This window comes from Belonocnema kinseyi, chromosome 7, assembly GCF_010883055.1.
Source record: "Belonocnema kinseyi isolate 2016_QV_RU_SX_M_011 chromosome 7, B_treatae_v1, whole genome shotgun sequence".
Taxonomy (NCBI): domain Eukaryota; kingdom Metazoa; phylum Arthropoda; class Insecta; order Hymenoptera; family Cynipidae; genus Belonocnema; species Belonocnema kinseyi.
The window spans coordinates 50,073,743-50,099,660 of record NC_046663.1 but is presented as its reverse complement, the minus strand read 5'-3'; the positions used below and the strand labels follow the sequence as shown (position 1 = coordinate 50,099,660).

The 25,918-nt window shown below is 27.8% G+C and overlaps 1 protein-coding gene across 3 annotated transcripts in view; it reads right to left on the bottom strand.

Moving 5' to 3' along the window:
• Positions 1 to 7,579: 7,579 nt before the first annotated feature.
• LOC117176887 (SIN3-HDAC complex-associated factor) overlaps positions 7,580 to 25,918 on the bottom strand; it is a 25,259-nt gene continuing 6,920 nt past the window's right edge. For 2 of the 3 annotated variants that reach the window (XM_033367258.1, XM_033367259.1), the window contains exons 2-6: positions 17,660 to 17,761; positions 17,418 to 17,571; positions 15,091 to 15,265; positions 14,893 to 15,013; positions 7,580 to 10,185 (exon numbers count right to left, since the gene is read on the bottom strand). In XM_033367258.1, the coding sequence (XP_033223149.1) occupies positions 9,618 to 10,185; positions 14,893 to 15,013; positions 15,091 to 15,265; positions 17,418 to 17,571; positions 17,660 to 17,733 (1,092 nt within the window). In that variant the 5' untranslated portion in view covers positions 17,734 to 17,761 and the 3' untranslated portion in view covers positions 7,580 to 9,617. Of the gene's footprint in view, positions 10,186 to 14,892; positions 15,014 to 15,090; positions 15,266 to 17,417; positions 17,572 to 17,659; positions 17,762 to 19,610; positions 20,023 to 25,918 lie in introns of those variants that run through there. The other variant, XM_033367256.1, reaches the window with a different exon arrangement.

Genomic DNA, 25,918 nt, shown 5'->3' with positions numbered 1-25,918 from the left:
CTATCCCATCCACACACTACTCCTTTCCCCTGCCGAGTGAGTCACGCCTACCCCGAAAGGGAAATGGCTTAATGGTGTAATAATAATAATAATAATAAATTTTCTTCTGAGGAAATACATAAAAAAAATTCAACAAAATACTTAAATTTTTTACAAAACAAATTATTATTTTTTAAACTGATGAAGTTTCAAAGAGGAATAATTTTCTACGAAAAGGTGAAGTTTTAACCTAATAGTTGCAATTTCAAATAATCAGAGAACTTTTCAAGCCAAAGAAAAAAACAATTTTTTTTAACAGTTAACTTTTCAACTAAAACAAATGAACTTTCAAACCACCAAGTAAAGTGTGTGGAGGGTGTGTAAAGGAATAGAGAAGGTGTAAGAAAAATGTAAACTCTTAGGGGACACATTAGAAGCTTCCAATACTTAAAAATACATTTTTCCCTAATAATTCTTTTTTATAGAAACGTAATCTCATTAGTTGATACTTTATCTTTCATGTCAAAAATTAATTTCTTTGTTTAAAAATTCATTTTTTGTTTTGTTTAGAAATTTCTTTTTCTAATTGGAAATTAAACTATCCTTTTTTTTGGCTAAAAATTTATCTGTTTTAGTTCAAAATTCATGTGTTTTCTTGATAATTTTTTCTTTTTTAGTAGAAAATTAATCTTTATGTTTGATAATTAAACTATTTGGCTAAAAATTGATTTTGTGGTTGAAAATTTATCTGCTTTAGTTGAAAACTCATGTATTTTCTTGACAATTTTTCTTTTTTAGTAGAAAATTAATGTTTATGTTTGATAATTCAACTACTTGACTAAAAATTGTCCTTTTATAGTAGAAAATGAATTTTTTTTTTGAAAATACAACTTTTTTGGTTATAGCTTCATCATTTTAATTAATTATTTATTTCGTTAAAAATTCATAACTTTAGTGAAAAATTAGTTTCTTTGGTCGAAAACTGGAATATTTTTGTCGAAAATTCATATTTTCGAGTGGAAAACATAAATGTTTAACAGAAATTTCGTCCTTTTGGCTTAAAAATTCATCAGTTTTTATCAACTGGAAAAAATCTGTCTTGATTAATAGACACTGTAACTATTGTCTTGAAAATTCGTCTTTTTGGGTTGAAAATTAAATTATTTAGTAGAAAATGTACTTTTTTGTTGACAATTTATATTTTAGCGCTGAAAATTCAACATTTAAAAAAATTGTAGTTTTTGCTTGGAAATTTAACAATTTAGTTAAAAAATGAAACATTGGGTTGAAAAGTAACATTTTCAGGATGAATTAAACAGATTTTTCGTTTGAAATTAAAACCTTCTTGATTTAAAGTATAAAATATTAAATTTTTCTTGATAATTCAACTACTTGGTTAAAAGTTCATCTCGAAGGTTTAAAAATTGGATTTAATATAGTATTGGGAATGGTTGAACTGCGATACGTCACCTGGTGACACAAATTCAAACTAGAAAGAATAGGCCCGATTTTAAAGATACATTTTAATTTGTGCATAAAAGTATTTTAACCATTCTTTGTGAAGTTTAAAGTATTTATTGGATAATAAAAAATAAGTTTTCATCTGAAACAAAGTGTTTAGATGGAAATTACATATTATACAGTGAAAAACCACACTTTTTGGAAGAAATATTTTTCTAAAAAAAAAAAAAAACAATTATGGTTCTCTTTATTGTGATTTTTAAAATATTATAAACTTAAATGAACTTATTTTTAAGCAAAAATGAACTCAAAGTAAATTTTTATTAATTTACACATGATATATTTACTATTTAAAAATCTGATCAAAAAGTAGGTTAGAATTCGTATTTAAATTCCGGTCGTCTATTATTCGTATTCTTAACATAATATAGATAAAATTTGTTGCTACATACATTAATAAAAGTTTATTTAAGCTTAAAATGCATTGATACTCACATGAAATAATTGTTTTTTTTTCAAACCTATTCCACAGAAATGTGTTATTTCATTGTATAAGATGGAAATTCTATCTAAAACTATTTGTTTTTTATGAATATTTGTTTTTAGTATTCAATAATGGTTTTATACTTTACAAGACAATCGTAAAAACACTTTTATGCAAAGATTAAAATACATCTTTAAAATTGTACCTACTTTTTCTAGTTCCATTTTTCGGCACCATGTGGCGAAACGGTAGACCGCCATTCCCAATAAATATATTTTAAATTCCGTTAATAATTTTTTTTAAATGAATCGCAACCTCGTTAAAAAAGTAGGAAAAATGGGTCAAAATTCTGGATTCTTCAGGGGGATTATCTAATTTACTCGGGAAAATCCCAGAAACAAGAAATCATAATTATTTTTTTACACAATACTTTAATCAATGCTTAACAAATTTTAATGGAATAATACATAATACTTCGCACAGTATATTTACATTTTACTGCGAACAAGTGATTTATGAAAAGTGGCAATGTACACAATAAGACAGCGATACATTTTGTAAACGGTACAGATATCAGATCATTAAAACAGTATAATATAGGTACTCGGATTATCTACTAAGAATGGATTAAGATTAGAAAGAAAGTAAAAAAAAAAATGATACGCCGATTATTAATTACAATTTACTTTCCAAATAATTGGAAAACATCGATTGCGAATGCAAATCTCGTTGCATTGGCCGCTGATCTTCTCGTGCTTGTATAATTTTTTCTTAGTATATTTTTCCTGTTTTCTCATATTTTTCTTAAAATTCAAATACCTAATAGTAGCAAAGATGGTGGTTCTACTTTTTCATTTAGAAAATTTATATCACGGGACCATTAAATCGGTCGCACTAGAATGAAAAATTGCATCAAGAAAATCTCGAGGCCTTGTGTCGATCAAATCACAAAAGACTCGATCGAATTTTCACAAGAGCGATAAACGCGATTCGAAAATTAGATATATATATATATTGCAAATCTCTGTATACACATATATATATCATTTTTCTATTCAATTTGGTTTTACCACAGTATCAAATCCGCTAATAGTTTACACAATCAGGATTTGTCATCAATTTATCGAGTTTGGCTGACAAATCCTGAATCGATACTCTTCTACAGATATATATGTATATCGTAGATTCACTATCTAATCGGAAATTTTCGATCGCGAGGATTACAGATACATAATTCCTAATTAAATATTAATGTACAAAAGACGATTAGTGAACGGGCGTTAAGAATTTCGGGCGATGAGTCTATTATTACACTTGCGCTCTACTTGGCGTTGTGTGACTGATGGATACTTATAATTAACAAATTTATTATTGACATCGATGTACAAATTGTACAAGATTATGCATTTCATCTCGAGGGGCAACTAATGGGATCGTCGAAAATGAAAAAAAGAAGAATCTCAAATACACACCACTACTATCGAATGATCTGAATCACCTCATTAGCTGCTTACACAAAATATGTACAAATATAGTATGTTATAGGATTACAGATATAACCACTGAGATAACGAGATAATAATTATGGCAGTCATTTGTTTGTTATCGTTAGAAATTTCACATATGCAAGAATCTTACAAATCTCTCCTATTTCTAATAGTTGTATGTTAATAAAAGATTATTATCTGCTTAATACATCGATCAGTCTCACAATCCTTATTCAAGGTTCATGTAGAAATTCCAGGACATTCAATCGATATCAGTGGGAAACTTGCGCGAGATTCACTCACCTTTTTTAACTTTAAAATACAATATTTACATCCAACCCATCCATCCCTCTCTCATCGTCAATCCCGAGGAAATTGATTATGTGCCCATTTCACTCAAAATAATTGCAGTCGATAGATTAAATCCGCAACTCGAAAGTCCCGATAACACACACAATTTCGCACATCATGTATAAAAACCGAACTCAATAGCAGTTCTTATAAAAATGACTTTCCTGCCACGATTCTCGATAATCGACGAATCATACCGCCTTTTATATAAATTATTATATAAGCCTATAATATATATATATATTTATATATATCTATATATATAACTAATATATATAACTAATATATATATATAAATCTTTCAATTATTCTCTTTGCATATTTCTTGTGATGCTAAAAGTATTCGCCCTATTGTTGGCTTTCAATTTATTCCCTCATTTTCTCGTATGCATTCCTAATTTTTTTATTATAAGCTGTCCCAGTATAATAAATCGAGTATAAAATACTGAATCCAACTCTCAGTCGCAATGCTTTCCAAACGACACCTCAGTCCACTCCTCTCGTAGATTTTGCCTAATTATAAAAAGTCGAATACAAACGCTGTAAAACACGTTTTGTTTGTGGGCATTGATAAAGATCGGCCTGATTGAAAAAATACAACTTTTAACAGTGCTAATTTAACTTCTTTCTCTTTTTTTTTCATGTCTGCATTATATTTCATTTCTCTCTATTTGGCATTGACGAAACTTTTTTTTATTTCTTTTCTTCCTCTTTTTCAATTATCGGATTTCCTGAAACTGTAGGTGCTTTTTATCTATCGATTGGTATCTGGTTATTGTACTATAAGTAACTACCAAATGGGTAGTTGAAAATTTGTACTGTATGGTTATACGCTGGAAAGCATACCAACACCCACGAAAGCACCACGGTACGACTTGAATCTAATTTCTTTTTTCTCGCCCTTTTTATTATATTTTTTAAAACGCCTCTTAATCATTGATTATCAGAACTTAACACCACTCGGCATTGTACGTCTCTCTCTATAAAAAATAAGTATCAATTACAATTAGAAATTAAATAAAAAAAAAAAAGCATTTGAAAGTTACAATAAATATTATTAAACGAAATATTGCCAGCAGATTAATCTGGAATTGAACACCTGCTTCCTTCCTTCTCCCTCTCCCAGGCAGTGCGCGCTCAAAATTCATTATTACATACAAACGAAAAACTAGTCTGTATAAAAATATATAAATTTACATAGAAAATGAATAGTACTGTTTTGTAAAGAGAATCACAAAATAAATAAGACAAGTCGGCAATTGAATCTAAAAAGACGATTTCTTGCTAGAAACGATCTTTCTCGACTCCACGCAACTTTTTTTTCTCTCACAAAGAAGAATCGTAAATAGAATTAAGGAAGTATAATTTCCAAACTGAATTTTTAAATTTAAACAAAATGTTCCATAAATTTGCCGAGCTTCCTTGACTCAAATTACCAGACTTCCTGGCTATATACGTATAAATTAAACTGTATTGACAAAAGAAAGATTATCATTCACAGCAAAGAGATCATTAAAACTCTTTTAATTCAAAGAAATGTACAACTCGAATTTGTTGAAGAACAAGGACTTTGCATCGTCCTCCGACAAATTCCTTATTCGATGTTTGATTTACGATTGTCAGCGTGGGTTCGGGAAGTTAGGTGGGCAGTAAATACGTAACTAATTATTACTCGATTAAAAAAAATAATAATAATAATTATGTACCTCCAGGTGAACCTTAGTTTATGAGACCGTTGAGCGCATGTGCTGATAAGAAACAGGGTTGCCACTAAAATCACCATACAATTACCAGTTATCATACATTTGTATTTAAAAAAGTAATAATAAAAATGGTCGGGAATGAACCATATGAAAAATAAATTACTGTACTTTTAACCTATGAATTAAAATCTTCCCGGTGGGAAAGAAAGTGGCGACCCTGACGGAAGTAGAATGTTTTAATAATGGGGGAGTTTACCACTCACCAGAGTGCGCGATCTGTTCGGGACCGAGTTACTCGAAAATTTAAATTTAATATATGAAAATATTTTTTTTTATATATAAATTATTAATAAAAGTTTATCATTCATTCGTGAAATAGAATAAAAGTGGCAGTCATTCAGTATGAAATGAAAAAATTTAATATTTTGGATACGATTAGTTTTTCTTGCATAGAAAGAACATTTTAAAGTACATGTTTTAAAAATTTTTCTACAATGTATAGCGAAAAATAAAAAACATAAACATTTTTTCAAATTAAAAAAACCAACTGTTTTGGAGAAAAAACGTCTTTTTTTTGTTGAATTCAACTAATTCGGATCAAAATTGTATCGGTTGAAGTTTCTTCTCTTTGGTTGAAAAATTTAATTACTTGTGGAAAATTACTGATCTTTTCTATTTGAAAAATTACACGATTTGTAGAAAATTCGTCCTTTTTGGTTGAATTCAACGGCTTCTAATTTTATATTTTTTAGTTAAAATATCGTTGTTTCTTCAAGATTCATCTCTTTCGTTTAAAATAAACTATTTTGGTGAAAATCAGTTGTTTTTTTCGTTAACAATTGATTAACTGAAAACTTAACTTGCCATTTTTGGTTAAAAATTCGAACCTTTTTGGTGGAAAAATCATTTTTTGGTAGAAAAAATACTTTATTTCTGTGCATGAAAATGTAACTTCTTTGTTAAAAATATTTTTCTTTTTGGTTGAACACTCTGTTTTGTTTAAATACAGATGTTCTTTTTTTTTTAGAATATCAATTATTTAATTTTGCAAAGTAATGTGTTTAGTTGAAAAATTCATTTTTATGGCTCAAAATTAATTTTTTTAAAGAGAAAATTTAATTATTCTATTCTGGACTCAAAATATTTTCTTTTTTAGTTAAAAATGCACTTCTTTTGTTAAAAATTGAACCATTTTGTTGAAAATTCAATAGTTTTTATTGAAAATTCAAATATTTTGTTCAAATCTTTTTTGGTTCAAAATTATAATTCTAACTGAAAATTTAACTATTTCATTTTTTGTTAAAAATTCAGTTTTTTAGTTGCAAATTCATTTCTTTCGATGAAAATGTAACTATTTTATTGAAAATTTAATTATTCCATTCTGGACTAAAAATATTTTCTTTTTTAGTTCAGAATTCACTTTTTATGTTACAAATTGAACCATATTGTTTAAAATTCAATAGTTTTTATTGAAAATTCAAATATTTTGTTCAAATCTTCTTTTTTGGTTCAAAATAACATTTCTAACTGAAAATTTAACTATTTCATTTTTTGTTAAAAATTCAGTTTTTTAGTTGCAAATTCATTTTTACCATGAAAATTAAACTACTTGATTGAAAATGTCTCTTTTTATATTAATTTTTGAACTCAAAAATTGAGAATTTAAAAATTTTCTTTTTGTTTAAATACAGCTGTTTTTTTTTATTATCAATTGTTTAATTTTGCAAAGTAATGTTTTTGGTTGAAGATTCTTTACATTAGTCGAAAATTCATTTTTATGGCTCAAAATTTAAGGTTTCTAATTAAAAATTCACTCTTGTTTGGTTAAAAATTAATTTTCTTTTAGAGAGAAAATTTAATTATTCTATTCTGGACTCAAAATATTTTCTTTAGTTCAAAATTCACCTGTTTTGTTAAAAATTGAACCATATTGTTGAAAATTAAATTTTTCTAGTTGAAAATCTAACAATTTAGTTGGAGATGTATTTATTTTGTTGAAAATTTGCCTTTCTGGTAGAAATTTAATCTTCTTGTTAGAAAACTCATCTTTTTGGTTGAGAATTAAACTATTTCACTTTTAGATAAAAAATTACCTTTATTATTTGAAAATACTACTGTTTGGTATTAAAAATATCGAATGTTATTTTTGTAAAATTCAGAACTACTCAAGAAAAAGCGACAATTAATTTAAATAATAAGTTTTTTCTCTTCAAACTATATGAGTTACTCTTCTACTTTATTTTACAAATAAGCTCTAAACTGTTATAAATAATTTGTATAAAAAAAAGCGATTTTTGATTTATTAAATTTAAATGTTCGCAGAACTCTCTCTGGTGAGTGGTAAACTCTCCCATTCAACACTGAAACCTGGATTCCACATACTTGGAATCATTGTTTATATGGACGAATCGCCTCACGCAACAAGAACAGGGACTTGACTTGATTCTTAGCACATTATACAATTGCACGTAGTAAATTTAAATCCTCATCTCCATTAAAATGTCTTCTATTTTTTCCTTTGAATCACGCAATTTAATAGAAATATTTATATCTTTATCTGGAGTAATAAAAGTAGATGTAAACGTGTAAAATATCCTATTAACACGGCTCGCGTTTCAGAATTCTAGTCTACCAAGACGAAAAAAATAAATAAAACTACTTATCGCGGCTTAAAAACTTTTAGAAAACACTACTCTCTTTATAAGAAGACTTCACAAGTTCATCATGATTATTGTTTTACGGTTTAGCTATCTGTAAATCAATTAAAAAGATTGGTTTAAAAACCAACAATTTGGTATCGAAAAACCAAGTAAATAATCTATTCTTTGGACAGGTACCATCATCTTGTGCTTTTGTTCGATAATGTGCCCATCTGTAAAAAAATTTGGAAAAATAAATCGCGTTGCCGGTGATGTATTAAAACAAAACAAAAATCCTACATTATTCTCTCACACAAAATCACGGAGAAAATAAAACAACTAGAAATCGGATGAGCAAAAAAAAAAAAGAAGAAAAATGTCGACAATGATTATATGTGACATCAGAATGTGGGCAACGCGACTCCTAAAATTCCTTATATATCTTTTATTTTATTTCATTTTCACGTTTAGAAACAGTGCTATTGATTTGTTTTCTGACGCCATCAGTTGCACCAAGCTGCAGATTTGCTACCTCTTTGACTGATAATACAGTCTAAAATCAATATAATCATGATAAAACGCCACACGACAGACTTGGTCTTACTTCTTTTATCGTAAAGTTACTCTCATTATTGCTATAAATGGGTCAGAATTCTCGTATCTGAACACATTGTCATGGAGCTTTGCACGTTTCGTTTCAAATGCACTTTACATATTTGATACTACGATCTTAAATAACAAGTATCCTTGCCATTTTTGGACCCAAGTGTTGGAAAATTGATTGGCATCTTAGAAACACCTGTACAATATTCATATACATATATAATTATATACATACAATGTATATATAGATGTGTAACGGTAATGCGAGATTGCCCAGAAAACAGAAGCTGTGGATGGGATTTATTGATATAACCTTTTTGTGCGCGCATAAAAAAAACACTAACGATCAAAAACACAAAGCCAACTAGAAACAAAAAAAAAACTGCCACATAATTTAATTTTTCTTTTTTACATCATATTTGAAAACCTCCTACGAATTTCACAATCGGTGGAAGATTACCAATTTCGTGTGGCAGTTTTATGAGAGAATCTCTACTTAACACTTGCTCACCATTTTCTTTCTATAAATTCTAGTTTTGTCTTTCTCTCAAGTAAAACGATATAAGTCTTAAGTAAAGATCCCGATGCTAGAAGAAGAAAAAAAAAGGTACTCGCTGCGAAAGTGTAAGATGAACCCGATCCATAAGACGAGACTTGAAAAAATTCATTTTGGAAGAAGGTGCCGTCGTCTCCTTGGATCGAGATATTGTAACTTTTGCAATCATATCTTGCAAGACATAATTATTATCACCCTTCATATATATAAATTTCGGACAAGCCCGTCCATAGCCCTCGAAATCTGGGTATGCGCGATCATTCTTCTCGGGGGGGGGTTTAAGTCCTTGTTGCAAACGTACAACCTAACTCTACATGAAAAACAATAAATTAAGACTCTACGGGATGACTGACATTAGACCGGTTGCCTAGAGGATGCATGCATTGCTAAATCTACGAGTGGATTGGATGATATCATCATTGGACTGGACTGAGCAATTGGAAGTGAACTGCCATCGCTTAACGTGAGATTACTCATGGTAAGATTTGTCGCCGCAATTATCGAGATCGGCTTCATCGGCACCAGATTCATCGGCACCTCTTGACTGCTTTTTAATCGGACAGTTTCGTCGATCGGTACCGCCTTCAGTTGCACGCCTTTCAAGTGCTGAACTTTCACTCCAGACGCGCTATTTTGAATTATTTTAGTTAGCTTTCTCTCACCGAGTCCATTGGAATTTTCATCATACCCAGAATCTGAATAGGATTCAACGGTTGATTCCATACTGTAAGCGGGACTAGTGGACGCGGAACTGTGCGAGGGACTCGCCGACGCTGAACCAGGTGACGGACTTTTCCTCAGGACTGTCATCTGCTGCTGTTGTGCTTTCACCACGTTCACCGAACAAGGCTTCATTTGTTTCTTGTCCATCATCACTTCACCGTTCCGGCCTTTGAATACCATTCCGCAACAAATTGCCTCCCTGGAAAGATACCGATTTTCGTTAATGTTGGTTGCAACTTAAATATTTCATACTCTCGATAATACATAATCTTTGCTAGAATTTATACTACGCCATGTCCACTTTTTGAACTATTATTATTGCTAGGGTTGGTAAGGGTTAAACTTGGTTTTTTAATAAATTTTTCCTTGAAATTTATTTTATCAGCTGTTACAATTAATAATTAAAATAGTGACGTTAATTAAAAGAGAGAATTATATCAGGCCATGTCCTTTATTGCGTTGCTATAAGTGAAAAAATGCAAATTTCGTAGTGCATATTTTATATGGATAGACTCAGTTCAATTTGAAAAATAATAATGTTAAAAAATATATTTAACCTTAAAAGTAACCAAAGGAATATTACTCATAATTCAATAATTTGCGAATAACTTATCTCATTCCAGGTATGTAATACTAGAGAATAATGTAGTGTCATTCTGTTCAAATTTTTACTCAAGAATTACATTATAAATAGTTCATTTATAAATATTTTGTGGAAATGGCGTACTATAATTCTGAGAAAAAATAAATTTTTTTATCTTATATTACGCCATGTCCAAAATCAATGTTTCACATCAGCTAAAATACATTCATAATAGGATTCAAATTTGTACTAATATGTTCTTGATCATGGATTATTTTTGACCGATAAACTTATTTAAACATTTGACAAGGTTTTTGTAGTGTACATGGCGTATTATAAATTTAGGGTGGCGATATATTATCAGTTGCGGAAGTCGATAAATATCAACAAACCTTTTTTCTTTAAAACTTTTTGACTTTAAATCATATAATAAGGATGAGGACATTTTTGTGCCTAATAAAGGAAAATACAGTGATGCGTTTTATTGCACACCAGAATTTCTGTTTACTAACATGAAAATATGCAAATTCTAAAATCCATTAATAAACTAATTTTTGAATGTAAGGGTTTAAACATTTTTGAGACAATAATGAATAATTTCGAATTGCAAACGTTTGAAATTTAAAAAAATATATATGAACAATTTTAGATTATTTAATTAGAAAAGGGAGTTGATTTGTATTATTTCTAAGAATCACGAAACTATCATAATTTTAGATTAAAATTTCGAAAAAGGGACAATGTCAAAGCCAGGATGGCCGTTTTAATCGACGAAATAAATTCCCGGTTTTTTCCGGTTCGCAAACATTTTTTACGTCTTGACATTGAAAGTTTTTAATTTAAAAATTTTGTATTCAAATGCTCAGTAATTTAAGCATATAAAATTGAAGGTACTAAAATTTTTCAAACTTGAAAAAATATAAATCCACGTTATTTTCAATGCTCTAAATTAAAAAATCAATCGACGAACTTTAAAGTTTTTAAAATTATATTATTTTAAGGAATTTTAAGCTAGAAACATCAAATATTGAAAAAATGATTAAATTTTAACTGAGCACTTCTTAAATTAGAAATTGAATTATTTTCTTTTTAAATAGTTTAAACATCCTTCAAAAGTTTCAAGATTTTATTTGAGATTTTCAGAAATCTAGAAGTTGTTTTAAATTGGCTTTAAATTAAAAATTTTTTTGGAAATTTTTTCAAAACTTCTAAATATCTGTCAAAATGAATTGAAATTTTTATACAACTTTCAGAAAATCTTGCAAATTTTAGAAAATTTCTTTACAATTTGGATGAATAAATAACAATTGAACATTTATTATTTATAGGCGAAATTTGAGTTATTTTAAGAGATATGTAGAAGTTTTGAAATAATTCAAACTTAATGTAAAACTAGAAATGATAGTCGAATATAAAATAAAATGTGGATTTTCGCAGATTTTAAATAAAAACATTATATTCCTTTCAAGAATTGTGAAAGGCTTTAAAAGAATAAAAATATTTTCTTAAGATTCCTAGGAAAATTCAAAATAAACTTTTTATTTTGAAAAATTATTTTAAGAGAATATTTACAAAGTTTTTAAAAAATTTAAACAAAATTGTCAAAAAAGATTCTAGAAGATTTTGAGAAAACTTTCTAAAATTTACATGATAATTTTTAATCTTTTTAAAACTTCTAAATATCTCTTAAAATTACTCAAATTTTTTCTACAAATATTTATTTGTAAATTATACAGCAAAATTAAAAAATTTCACTTAAAAATTAACCTTTTTTCAAATACAACAATTAAAATTGTAACGTTCAAAGTTTAAAGGCTCTTCCATATTTTAACGATTCCAGGCTTTCTATGTCAAACAATTCAGTTAAATATTCTTTACTTTTAAATATTTGGTTTCAATTTACTTGTCTTAAATAAAAATTCAAATATTGCTAAATATTCAAAAATTAATCTTTTTTTTAATTAAAAATTTCAAATTGAATTTTGAACTGGTTTGAAATCGTTTTGTCAAATCGTTTTTGTTCACTTTTTATTACTTAAAGTAAAGATAAATTTTAAAAAATTATTTTTTTTTATTAAATAAACAATTTGTTTTCCAAAATTTTCAACATCAAAGGCTTTTATTTTTAATTTGTCCAAGTCTTTAAAAAAGCTTAAAAAAATTCTTTAAATTAAAAATGTAAGCTTAGGAATAAAAATTTTAAATGGACAATTTTTAAAGTAAAAAAAATTTGAATTACGCATTGTAAGATAAATAATAGCATAATTGAAAAACATAACAATTCAACTAATTATGTAAAAACTCTTGATCGAACGATTACAATTTTGGAAATTGGAACATTTAAAATTCAGAGGAATAAAAATTGTATTCTTTATAATTGAAAGCGTTCAAAATTAAATGATCAAAGGTGAAAAACTTTTAAATTTGAATAATTTTAAATTCAAAGCGATTAAAATTTTATAATTTAATACTGAAATCTAGATTGAATCTTTCAAATACAAATCTTCTGAAATGCTTGAATTTTAAATTGTTATTAAATAATAAAATTATAAGTTAACATTAAAGCTAAATAGAAAACTTTTGTCTAAAATGAATTAAAGTATTCTAAATAATACCTTTCGCAATGAATATTAATTGTAAATGAAAAACGTTGATATTTAAACTTTTTTAACACTCAAACCCTTTAAATTTTCAATTATTTGAAGTAAACTTCAAACGCTTAAAGATGAATAATTTTTAATATGCTAATAATACTTTCCAAAATTTAACTAATTCAATTTTAATTACATATTTAAAGCCTGTAGAATTTAAAGTAAAGTAAATTTTCAACCAAACTGTTGAATTTTCAAATAAAAAAGATAAATTTTCAACTAAAAAAAGAACAGTTAAAATTTCAGTTAAAAAAATTAAAGTATAAACCTTAAAAGTCCGGTCAAATCGTCCCACATCTTCAGAAAATCTAGAAAATTCTTTGTCCTAAACTATTTCTAACGCTTTGAAAACCCATCACATTAATCAAATTAATAAAGAAATTCCGTAAATAATTTAAAATTCCCTAAAATATTTAAAATCGCTGTGTCTACTCAAATCCTGGAAAAGAAATCCCTGCCAAAAATTCCAAATTTTTCAAGGTATCTTAATTTTTTTCCAAGTATAATTTTTCATAGTACGGAGTAAAAAAAAATACGATTTTTAAACAAAATAAATGAATTTTTAATGAAAAAGTTGAATTTTCAACAAGAAAAAAAGGAAAATTTTCAACCATTAGTTGAATTTTTGTACTAAAGAAGTTTAGTTTTTAACCAAAAGTGGAATTCAGCTTTAAAAAATAATTGTTTACAAATAAAATAAATAAATTTTGAATCAAAAAGATGAATGTTTAACATAAAGTTTAACATTCTACTGAAAAACATGATTTTTAAACTTAAATTCACAAGCAAATAGTTTAATTTTGAACTAAACAAGATCAGTTTTCAAGAAAAAATAGAACTGTTAAATTTTCATTCAAAAAATTAATTTTTCACACAAAAAAATACAATTTCAACAAAAGTGAAGAATTTCTAATAAAAGTGTTTAACTTTCTACCAAAAAAATTAATTTTCATCTGAAATAATCATTATTTAATTTGAAATCTTAAATTTTCAACCAAAAAGATCAATTTTTAAACAAGAAAATTAATCCTCGAAAAGACGATTTTGAAACAAAATACATAAATCAACGAAATAGTTCAATTTTCAACTCAAAAGACGAATTTTTAAACAAATAGATGCATTTTTAACTTAAACCAAAGCCTTACAAGTTTATAATTTTTTTTTAAATTGTATATTTAAAGATTCAAATTTGGAAAATTATGTCAATCGAAAATAATAGGAATTGAGATTATATTCTTCATAATTAAAAAGCCTTCGAAATGAAATACTCAAAGATTCAAAACTGTCGAATTTGAGTAATTTTAAATTTAAATCAATTTAAATTGGGACAATTTTATATTGAAAAATAAATTGAATCTTTCAAAGTCAAAGCTTCTGAAATTCGAGAATTAAAATTTTTATTAATAATAAAATTACAAATTTACATTAAACCTGATTAGACAAATTTTTCGAAACGGAAAAAATTTCTACCTCGGAACGTTAAAAATGAAAAAAAAAATATTAGTCACCAAAAATTGTGATAATAAAACTTTCCAAAATTTAACAAATTCAATTACCGAAATTATCCATTTACAATAAAATAATAAATAAAGAAAATAAGGTACCATAAGGAGCAAATTTTGAAAATAAGGTACTTTAGGGACCTCAACTGATAAGATTTTTAAAAACTCACTGTTTAAAGTAGGCCACAGCCAGAGCTAGCAGACTCTCTTTGATGGAAGTCTCACAAATAAGGTCTAGAGGGCTGCCTGCTCTACTCGAATTTTTGCTTCCAGAACAATTAAAATCATCATCTGGAATAAATAGATTATTGTAAATACATGACAATGTTTTACAAGGTGAAAATGTTTTTTAAAAAAATTGAACTAACCATTCAAATCATCGCTCATGGCAGGACTCTGCTCTCTGTCTCGTTTTAGGTAAACGTGCTTCTTCTTCACAAGTTTCTCAAGTTTTTCTTTTTCATCCTGCAGTTTTTTCTTTTTATTCTTGGCTTTAAATTTTGTTAGCGATTTTATTCCGGGGCCAGCACGTGCATCCACTACCTGCAGGGGGGGGGGGGGGGGGGGGGGGGGGGGGGCAATAAAAAATAATAGTAAATATTTATTTAATCGATAAGCGCAAGCTAATTTTCATTGAAATAAGCTTGCCTGCACATATTTCCTGGAATTTTTTTCGGGATGGTTTCCGACTATTTTAGCTTAAAATTAAAAAAAAAAATTGTCGGGGTCCTTTTTAAAAAACTCATTTTTTGGCATTTTACAGACTATTTATCATAAATATTTCTTAGAGACAAAAAAGACGTACAATTGCTCAATATCGGGTGTCCTTTCAAAGGCTTTTAAAATATAAATTTTGTTGGAAATTTCTTGTTTTTGTGAATTCTACATGGAAATTGACTTATTACGAAAAAAAAATAGAATAAATTATCTGACAAACTAAAACAAAAAAAGTTTGCTCGAACTCTTATCTTAACACAATAAATTTTTTCAAGGTTGGCACATTTTTATTGTATTCTATTTGACACTATATTTCTTCTAAATAAATCGCTTCCTGTGTATTTAAAGTAAGCCGAAAACGCTATCAAAAGAGGCAAATAAATTATTTTAAATAATAATGTACATACTACATTTTTCAGATTTTAAGTCGAAATATATTGCACTTTCAATAAAATATAGGAATTTTCAAACCGAAATAATACATTATCAGCCAAATAATTAAACTTTAAAGCAAAAACGACGAATTTTTAATAAAAAGGTAGAACTTTTAACCAAATATTTGAATTTTCAACACAAAAACGAATTTTCAATTAAATTGTCAAGTTTTTAAACTGTAAAGTAAGATTAAAAAAAAAAAGTTTACTTTTAAACGCAAAAACATGAATTTTCAAACCAGGACGGATTTTCAAAAAAATACTTGAGCTTTCAAAGAAAGATTTTTTAGTAAGTCAACAAAATTCGACCAAATGGTTAAATTTTCAAACCAAAAGCACAACTTTTCTACCAAAGAGTTGAATTTTGGACAGGAAATTGTGAATGTTTAACAAAATGGTTGAATTCTCAACCAAGAAATAACGTTCAATCAAACAGATGCATTTACAACCAAAAATTTGAACATTAAAGCAAAAGAGACGAATTAAAAAAAAAAAGTAGAATTTTTAACAAAATAGTGGCACTTTCAACCTAAGAAGATAAATCTTCAGCTAAATGATTAAACTTTCGAACGATAAGATTAAATTTAAAAAAAAGTTGTATTTTCAAACAAATAATATGATTTTCTTATTAAAAAAATTAATTTTGAAGCCAAAAAGATAAGTTTTTCTATCCAAAAAGAATGTTCAAAAACAGTTGAATTTTGTTACCAGAAAATATGATTTTTTAACCAAATAATTGAATATTCAACAAAATTGTGGAGTCTTTAACCAAAAGAGATGAATTTTGGACCCACAATAAAATAGCAAAAAAATAATAAAATTTTTAATTAAATTGTAAAATTTTTAACCAAAAGAGATCAATTTTAGACAAAAATATGATAGTAGACTTTTCAATTGAAAAGAATTAACTTTCAACCAGAAAATATAAATTTTCTACCAAAAAAGATGACTTTGATAAAAAAAAGTAGATTTTCTTTCTAAAAGTGACGAATTTTTTATCTAACAAGACGAATATTCAATAAAACATTTGAATTTTCGGCAAAAAGGCTAGAAAGAAAGTTTTTTTTTTTATAGTTTCGCAGACAATTTAATTTCAATCGTAATTAGTCGATTTTCATATAAAATCCACAGAAAAGAAAGACATTTCGCCAAAATTAAAGTTTTCGTACAAATGTCACTAAAAAACCAACTTTTGCAAGTATCTTCTAAACTCTTAGTGTTAAAATATTGCTTTATCTACAGTTTTTACGGAATTTTACCTACTTTTTTCTCTTCGTATAAAAAAATTTCAGAAAACTGATTTCTTGACATTTTCTCAATATTTTAAAAGCCTTCGACAGGACGCTCAATATTGAGCAATTGATTATTTTTTTAGTAATTAAATTATAAGGCTGATAAAATAAAAATATGAGTGTTTTAAAAAATGAACCAAATGATTTTATAAATTTTAGACTCAAGATAATCGTAAGCCGCCCCAAAAGAGAATTTGTTAAAGCTTAACTTGTCAGAAGACAAAGAGAGAGAGAGAGAGAGATTTTACTTACATGTTTCCAATTTTTTTTAGTGTCAGCAGGCAATTTCTTCCATCTTTTCACCAAAAGCACACACGCATTGCAAATCTCTCCTGTGCGTCGCTCGCTTAATTCAAAGCACTTGATAAAATCCTCCTCATACTTTTTGCTGTCAGTAAACCTCGAGCTACACACAAATTTGTTCGTTATTTCATTTTTAATTTAAAATTATAGTCTTGAAATTCGAATTGATTTTTTTTAAACTCCTAAATTACCTGCTTGATTTTGCTTTGCAAATGCAGCATCCCTGACTCGAACGGTAGACCTTAGGTTTATGAAAACTGAACATTTTGCTTTTCGTTACGCCGTTATAGGTCCTGCAACAAATGAAATAATCTCTCGGGTAAAAAAAAATATTAGAAACAAATCACTAAGAATCGGATGTCTACTCAAATACTAAAAAAAATTCCCTGATAATTCCAAGTTTTAAAGGAACCTCAAGGTTATTCCCGGTATAATTTTTCATAGTACGGAACCATTAAAGTATTGCCCACTTTTTTAAACAATCAGTGTAGCGAATTTATTAATGTTTTTTTTTCAGTTTCTTGGGATTCAATTGATATGTTTAGCTTAGAAAGCTTTGATAAATTATACCACGATTAAATCATTTTTTAAATTTGTCTCTAAAAGTCCATGAATTCGAATAACAATTCAAACAAATTTTTGTTTGAACATTTTATACCTAAAATTCTATTTTAAAAAAATCTAATAAAATCAAATTCCTAACCTTTCAAGTGAAAATATTACATTTTTAACAAGATAGATAAATTTTTAACCAAAAAGTCAAATTTTCCATGAAAAAGATTAATTTTATAACAAATACGATTTTTCAAATAAAAAAGATCAATTTTCAACCAAATAATTTATTTTTGGAACAAAAAAGGTCAGATTTCAATCAAAAATAGAATAAAAATTTTAGTTAAAAATTAATTTTTTTACAAACAAAAAGTCAATCTAACCAATGAATTTTGAAATAAAATGACGCATCTTTATTTTAACTAGTTAGATTTTAAACCAAAAACACGAATATTATGCATTTTCAATAAAATAGTTGACATTTTTAACCAAAGAGACGAACTCTCAGTTAAAATAATGAAATGAAAATAAACAAAAAATTAATTTTTGATTTTTCAACATGTGAATGAAAATGACATGTTTACTGTAAATTGAATCTTACTTCTGAAGGAATTTGCCCATAATTTCATTCAATTTTTTAATAAACGTGTAATTTTACCACAGAATCAGAGGAAAAAAACACATAAAAATACCCTTGATCTTTGTTGAAAAATTTTACACAAAGAATTATGGTAATTTTACCACAAAGATCGCTTGAATACACAAAATTCAAATAAAAAACACATTGTTACTTAATTTTGTATTACAATTGAAAAAAAATAAGCACGCTCTCAAAAAAGTTCCCTGACTAAAATCAATTCCTTGGAAATTCCAGGTTTTCCACGTGAGTAGACACCCTAAAAATTTCCAGTACTAAGCGTTGAATAGAAAAAAAGTTATATTTTCAGATTTCAGTGTAAAAGTGAAAATTATTATATTCTTTTGAATGCACGATTTTTCCATTTATCTAGAATTTCATCATAATAGAATATATCCGAAACTGATTCATTTTTATTTCCATAACGATCGCGGCATAGTTTCCTATGTCCCAAAAGTGATGTGCTTGAATAAGTTCTGACCGCTCAAATGAACGAAATTTTTAACTGATGACTTTGTAAACAGGAAAAAGTGCTCAAATGTTTGTTCATTTATATTGGAAATAATTTATTATTGAAACAGAATTATAATGCATATTTTAAATTCCAGTTGGAACAATATTTATAAGTAAAATAGAAATGAGGACAGAGATGTTTTTTATTCTGCAAAAGTGCTTGCATTTTGAGTTTATTTAATTCATTCTAATTTTTTTAAAGTTAAATTAAATTATTAAAATATAAATAAATATAAATTTGAATATTTTGCAAATGTATAAGTTATAAAAGAATTTATCAATGAAAAAAAAATCGATCAAATAAATGCTGCCGTTAAATTTTACTAAGTCGATTGAGAGGAATAATATTTTCACTTTTTTCACGTCGCGTTAATTCTTCTGAATTCAACGCTTATTACCGGGAATTCACTTGACGCGAAAGCGCCGCTAGAGTTTCGTACCTATTAGCCACATGTCACTTTGCAGCAGCGAGAGGAGAGGAGTAAAAAGTTTTTTCCAGAATAACACCATATTGAGAATAATTTTGAGAACTGTACGTGGCAAGTACTTTTTCTCACGTAACATTAAACCCCGCCGTAGAAGCAGGAATGCAATAATTGATCAATGGACCGAAACCAAACTAAACGATATTGTTCGCGTGTTTCAACTTGTTTACATCGATCGGTCGCCGAGAAGTTGTGTATCACTTGGGTAACAACACTGCCAATCGGGGTAAGGAGGTGTCAAAGTCACTGAGTCAGGAGTCAGTTACTCCGTTTTCTCCTATGCTATGCACTTATCTCTCATATGCGTAGAATGCGTATCTAGGTATGCTGTACCAACTAACAAATTGTGAAGAGGCGCTATGCGCCGTGTCGCACGCACACCGGCCGTCAGGGGGTGCCGGAGAGAAAGACGCTTCATTCTGATCCCCCACCACAGCTGTCGATTGTCGTGCCCCTTCGATGTTGCCAGAACTGCCTTCGCAGTTTGCAATCTTTGCAATTCATGCATGGAACCTGAACAACACTTGCATTTCAAGCTTCGACGCGAACGCATTTTAACTCCAAACTATTGTCAAGGTGTCTACTCAAATTCTGGAACTGTCACTAGCATAAACTGGAGATACATGGAAAAAACTTTTTCCCAGCTATCTCAAGCTTATTATAGTACTAACAATTTTTCACAGTACGGAGCCATTAAAATATTTCCCATTTTTCAAAACAAGCGACGCGGAGAATGTACACAGGTTCGGCAATTTGGGACGACTGAAAAATCCCGAAAAATAAAATTCCCAAATAATAAAATTACCAAATTGAAAATTTTCCTAATAATAAAATTCCCAAACAGTTTATAATATTTCCGAATTTGAAAATTTACAAATAATATAACTCCCGAATTGGAAAATAATGAAATTCCCAAATAATAAAATTTTCGAACAATACAATCCCCGAAATTTTATAATATTACAGAATTTGAAAACTTCCGAATAATAGAATTCCCTAATTATAAAATTTCAAAATAATAAAATTCCCGAATTAGAAAATTCCGGAACAGTTTATAATATTACCGAATTTGAAAATTCATGAATAATAAAATTTACGACAGAAAATTACCCAATAACGTATAAGATTCGAACAATAAAATTCCTTAATTTAAACAATTAAAAAAATGTTTATACACATTATTTATTGATTAAATGCACAATTTTTTAAAACCCAACATACGTTCACACGAAACGCGATATCGAGTTGAAAACTTAGAAACATTTAGCTGGTCCTAAACCTGTGCAATTATAACAAGTTTTTTTGTAACAAATTGTTTTTTTTTTCATAATTATAAAAATTTGGGAACAGTCCAACGTTTCTTAGTGCTTCTCATTTAGTTTACCAAATTTTCAACTCGATATCGGGTTTCTTGTGAACATTAGTTTTATTTAGGAAGAACATGAACAAATTTAACATTAAAAGTATTTTCCAATTCTGCAATTTTCTGACGGGATTTTTCAAATTAGGTAATATTATAAACTGATCGGGAATTTTCTAATTCGATAATTTTATTATTCGGGAATTTTATTTGTCGGAATTTTTTGTAGGGATTAAAATAATGTTTGATTAAGAAAGCGTTAAAAAAATTATATTACATTCAATTTAAATCGGATCGAATTCTTAACTTTTCAAGTAAAAATATTGCTTTTTCAACAAGCTGGATAAGTTTCTAACCAAAATGATTAATTTTCTACCAAAAAAGACGATTTTTCAACAAAATAAATGAATTTTTAACCAAAGGAATGAAAAAAAAGCAATTTTAAACAAAATATGTGCATTTTGAACTAAAAGAAGATCAGTTTTCAATCAAAAATGGAATAGTTCAGTTTTAAGTTAAAAATATTAATTAAAAAAAACTCAACCAAGTAGATGAATTTCCAAATAAGAAGATTAATTCTTTAACAGAAAATGATGATTTTTCAACAAAATACATGAATTTTAAACTAAAAAGGATAAATTTTAAATCAAACATAGAATAGTTAAATTTTTAGATAAAAAAATAATTGTCAACCAAACTGATAAATTTTCGATTAAAATAATGAATCTTAAACTAGAATAGTTGAATTTTAAACCAAAAAGATTACTTTTCAACCATGAAAATTAATTCCTACTAATAAAAAAGTAATTTCAATCAAATAATAATTTTTTAGTAAACTCCTATCTTGTCCTTATCACAAAAATGATTTGATCTAAAAAAAAGTATTGCCGCTCAAACAATATTTTCACGAGATATCAATATTTTTAAATTCAAATATTGTTCTTAATATTAAAAACGGGTATAAAACCACGGATTCCTCTCGTATTACTCCTTCGGATATACTAAATTTACTTTTATATGAAAATTATATCCCAAAAATTAATAAATTGCTGCAGATAATGAAAAAATAGGGCACCTTTGAGCGCAAACCTGGGTCTTGAACTCCTAATGCATTTTCACCCTTCGAATCTTTATTTAGTCTCTTCTCAAAATGATGTAGAGAAATACAAGCTCTAAAAAAAGGTGACCTGAATACTCAGCCTACTTTTTTGTATTTCCCTTTCGAAACTTCAAATAAAGCTTCATTGCATCATAAATGCTGGAATGGTCGAGTCTCCGACATCAAGGAAGAAATAAAGTATTCAGTCTGAGGAGCGAGGGTAAGAGAGACTGGAAATAACGGAGAAATCAGAAAAATGATTCTCGATCGACGACCTCACCTCTTGGCTTAACATTTAACTTAACGCGAGGTTTAACGATAGATCTCATTTTACCTAAATTTACTAGCGGCGAAATTTTAAGGGATGGGAGAAACAGGATCAGCGTTATTGCTCATTCGAGGAAAACGGGTTTATTTTTGCCTCAATTTTTATCTCTTGCCTTGCTCCAGGCAGGCCTCGGACTCACGTCAGGGCTGGCACTTTGATGACAAATTTTTTGAAATATGCAACTATTTTACTGTTTTGAAAGAAATAACACTAATATTACTATTATCTCAAATTTCTCACTATTGCAACTATTTTTCACTTTTTCTTTAAAATATTTTTAAACCAGCGAAGGTAATATCGGCCATTTCAAAAATCGCAATTTCAAACGATTTCAAAAATTTTCATCTGATTTTAAAGTTTTAAAATTCTGTATAGTAAATTTGAAGAGATATTACAAATTTCAAGACAAATAATGGGGTTTAAAAGTATTAACGGATTAAAAATATGTACAAAATCCCGAAGGTTTTTAAAGTATATATTAATTTATCATCTTAAATTTGGTCGACTACGGCTCAAATAATTTGTGGAGAAACGAGAAAAAAAATCTGCCTCGGCCTGGTCTTGAACTGGGATCGGCACTATTCACGAGCGGGGCGTTTAACCAATGACCCTAGTCGACAATAGATTTTAAAGCTTTTCGGGTACTCTAAAAAATTTAAAGGTATTTCAGGAAATATATTAAATATTTCAAGAGATTTCAAAAAGCGTTCTCAAATTTTATATAATTTTTCGGCATTTTTGAGGGGATTTAAAAAACTTTCATCATTTTTAAAAGAAATTAAAAATAAATTATAAAAATTGCAATATGTTGCACAGAATTTTCCTACATTTTTGTGGGATCAATAGAGATTTTAGAATTTATGGGATTTCAGAGGGTTAATCATTTTTTAAAGAAATTTTGAAAAATATTACAGGCTTCAAGATGTTTAATTATTAGGGATTCCGCAATATTAAAAAAAAATTCAAAGGATTTCAAAATATTTTAAAGGACAGTTAAAAATTATCCAAGGGGTTTTCGAGGTAATTGAAGAGAATTTCCAAGATTTCATCTTTTTTAAAGACCATTCGATAGATATCATAAAAATTTCAAGATGTTCCACGGAATTTTACTCAATTTTTGTAAGATTTTCATGTGATTACTAAGAATTTGACTAGATTTAAAGAATTTTATCAATTTCAAAAGATTCTAAAATGTCTAGGGCATTTTTAAAGATTCCAATGTATTTAACGAGATTTCAAGAAATGAATCATATTAAAATTTGAAATATTTCAACAAAATGCCCTGCAATTGTAGATGATGTATAAATTGTTTTTCTAATTTTCCGGTTTTCCTTGGTCAAGCAGCCACCTTCATTAAATAGTGTTTATATTCGGGAAAACAAAAAACATTGTTATTTTGAGAGAAGCGCATCATATTAGCAAGCGCGCATTGCTCTCGGTGTTGTGGTTTTTATGCATGATGCCAACTATTTTTAGACATATGTTTTGTCGCTCGGCGCCTTTCCTTTTTGTCGCGAGGCCGGTTGATATCGCTCGCGTGGCATCTTCTTTTCTAAATCGCGGGGGCTCGACGCAATATGCATTCTTCGCGTTCATACATTCATTCGTTCACAAAAAGTTCAGACATTTCTTCTCTTGCTGTGATTTTTCAAATTTCAAACTAACAGACTCCAATTTCAATTTTTGCATCATATTCAGAGATCATCCATATACTACGCTACCAATTTTGGGTTATTACCCCCCCCCCCCTCCTTTGTCAACCTTAGTATTTCATAAGTTAAAAAAATAAAAAATAAATAAAAAAATAATTTTCTACAAGTTCAATTGAACAGAAAAGACGAATTTGTAACAAATAGTTGAATTTTCAAAAAAATATTAAAACTAAACAAAAAAAGTTGCTACCAAAAACCGAAGTTACATTTTAAGTTTAAAAAATTAATTTTGAATAAGAAATAAACGAATTTTCTACCAGTTAAATTGAATAGAAAATACTAATTTTTAACAAAATATATAAATCCATAGCCAATGCCTTCAATTTACAAAAAAGATTTATTCTCTACCCAAAAAAACGAATTTTCAATAAAACAAATAAGTTTTCTATTAAAAAATAGAAGATTAAAAAAATATTAAGTTTTCAAGGAAAAATGCAACAGTTACGTTTTCAGTTCAAAAAATTAATTTTCAACAAAACAATGAGTTTTCTTTCAGTTAAATTGAACAAAAGCCAACAAAAAAGTTGCAATTTTAATTAAAAGTATAGATTTTCAACCAATAATGGAATAGTTATATTTTAAATTAACAACAGGTTAAATTTTCCACTCTAAAGGTGAATTTTCAATTAAAATGATAAATCTTCACACAAAAAATTATTTTTTAACAAACTAGTTCAACCTCCAACCAGGTAGATGAATTTTTGAAGAAAAAAATATTTAATATATATATAATTTAAATATAATAATATTTAATAAAATAAAAGCCTGAACTATAGGGATGATTTTCAACGAAAAAGGTGAACTTTTAATTTATAAGATTAATTTTCTTCCAAAAAAAACATCAATTTTCAACAGAATAGATACATTTTTTACTAAAAATATACATTTTCACCAAATATTTGAAAAATTTGAAACTAAAAAAGATACATTTTTAACGACAAATGTAATATTTGAATTAACAGTTAAGAAAAGGTAATTTTCAGCCAAAAGAGAATCAAATTTTCAGAGAAATAATTAAATTTTCCACCAAAGAGATGAGTCTTCAACCAAAAAGATAAATTTTTAACAAATGAATACCACTTTCAACAAAATTTTTGAATTTTTGACAAAAAAAAGTTTTTAGCGAAATAGTTTTATTTTCAACAAAATAATTAAATTTACAATAAAATAGTAAAATTTTTAATCAAAACAAAAATTTAAACGAAAAATCGAGAAAGGGGAAAATTTCTTTAAAAGAAGAGAAAAGTGGTGTTCTTTAAAAAGGGGAATATTTCGCAAATCTTCTTAAAACTTCTTCCACTGGAGCCCTCTCCCCCAACTTGTTACCAATAGTAGTATTTTTTGCCCCCCCCCCCCCCCACAAATTGGTAACGCAGTTTATGGATGATCCCTTATTTATACATTTAATTTGAACATTGTTTTTCAACATTAGATATTTAATTACAAAGTTGTAAGATTCAAATTCCCATGAAATTTCAAATCATTTTAAAAAATGAAATCTTAATCCCAGTTTCCTCCTTATTTACAGAATAAAAAAAAAGATAATAGAAGTAATAAATAAAAAGTAAATAATCACTTGTAATTAACTTTAAAATCTTCTTGTATCTGTCGCATCTGGAGACGTGTTGCAGAGTTCAGTTGCTACAAAGTAAGAATGTGTAAGCCGGTCGTAAAAAAAATCTACCGCGGTCGCATCGCACTTTGCAGTTGGAGAGGGGGAGGAAAACGGAGCGATGTTGCCACGTGGGTCTCCAGATTGGGTGG